This window comes from Penaeus monodon, chromosome 21 (assembly GCF_015228065.2).
Source record: "Penaeus monodon isolate SGIC_2016 chromosome 21, NSTDA_Pmon_1, whole genome shotgun sequence".
Classification (NCBI taxonomy): domain Eukaryota; kingdom Metazoa; phylum Arthropoda; class Malacostraca; order Decapoda; family Penaeidae; genus Penaeus; species Penaeus monodon.
The window spans coordinates 14,270,546-14,271,042 of record NC_051406.1 but is presented as its reverse complement, the minus strand read 5'-3'; the positions used below and the strand labels follow the sequence as shown (position 1 = coordinate 14,271,042).

At 35.2% G+C, this 497-nt stretch overlaps 1 protein-coding gene across 1 annotated transcript in view; it reads left to right on the top strand.

The window, feature by feature from the left end:
• LOC119586252 overlaps positions 1-497 on the top strand; it is a gene marked incomplete at its 5' end in the record, with an annotated part of 20,814 nt that overhangs the window by 11,242 nt on the left and 9,075 nt on the right. Inside the window, 1 exon segment of the mRNA XM_037934957.1 lies at positions 309-462. Within this exon segment, the coding sequence (XP_037790885.1) occupies positions 309-462 (154 nt within the window).

The following is a 497-nucleotide window of genomic DNA, read 5'->3' as shown; positions in this document are numbered from 1 at the left end:
GTTTTGAGTGGCTTCATTTATTAGTAAATGTTCCTTGTGCGATATTTCCTGTCCGCACCAGAAAAAACTATAGTAATTTAAAACATATTTAAATATGCAAAAGGACATTCATTAAGAAAATTAATTCAATAGTAATTTTAATTGTGGAATGTCCAATATAACATCCTATTCTTATTTATACATAATGACTAATGGGTTTGAATATTGGTTTGACCAGTGCACTTTATTATTGTGTTTAGCAGGTATTTGGGAAATAAAAAGGTACACAAATCACTGAATGAAAATTGACCCTGCTATGATGCTTACAGGAACAGTAGAAGTGCAAGAACAGGCAGTAGTGTCCATTAGCTACAGGCGATGGTCCAGCGTCCAGCTTCTTCATCACCAGCACTGCTTTCATTCCTCACCCAGACACAAGAGGTTTTCACAAGACCTTGAAAAGACATCTAAAAAAGTCAGCAGGTAAAGTCATTGGAAGGCAATTAGGGTTATGTTTT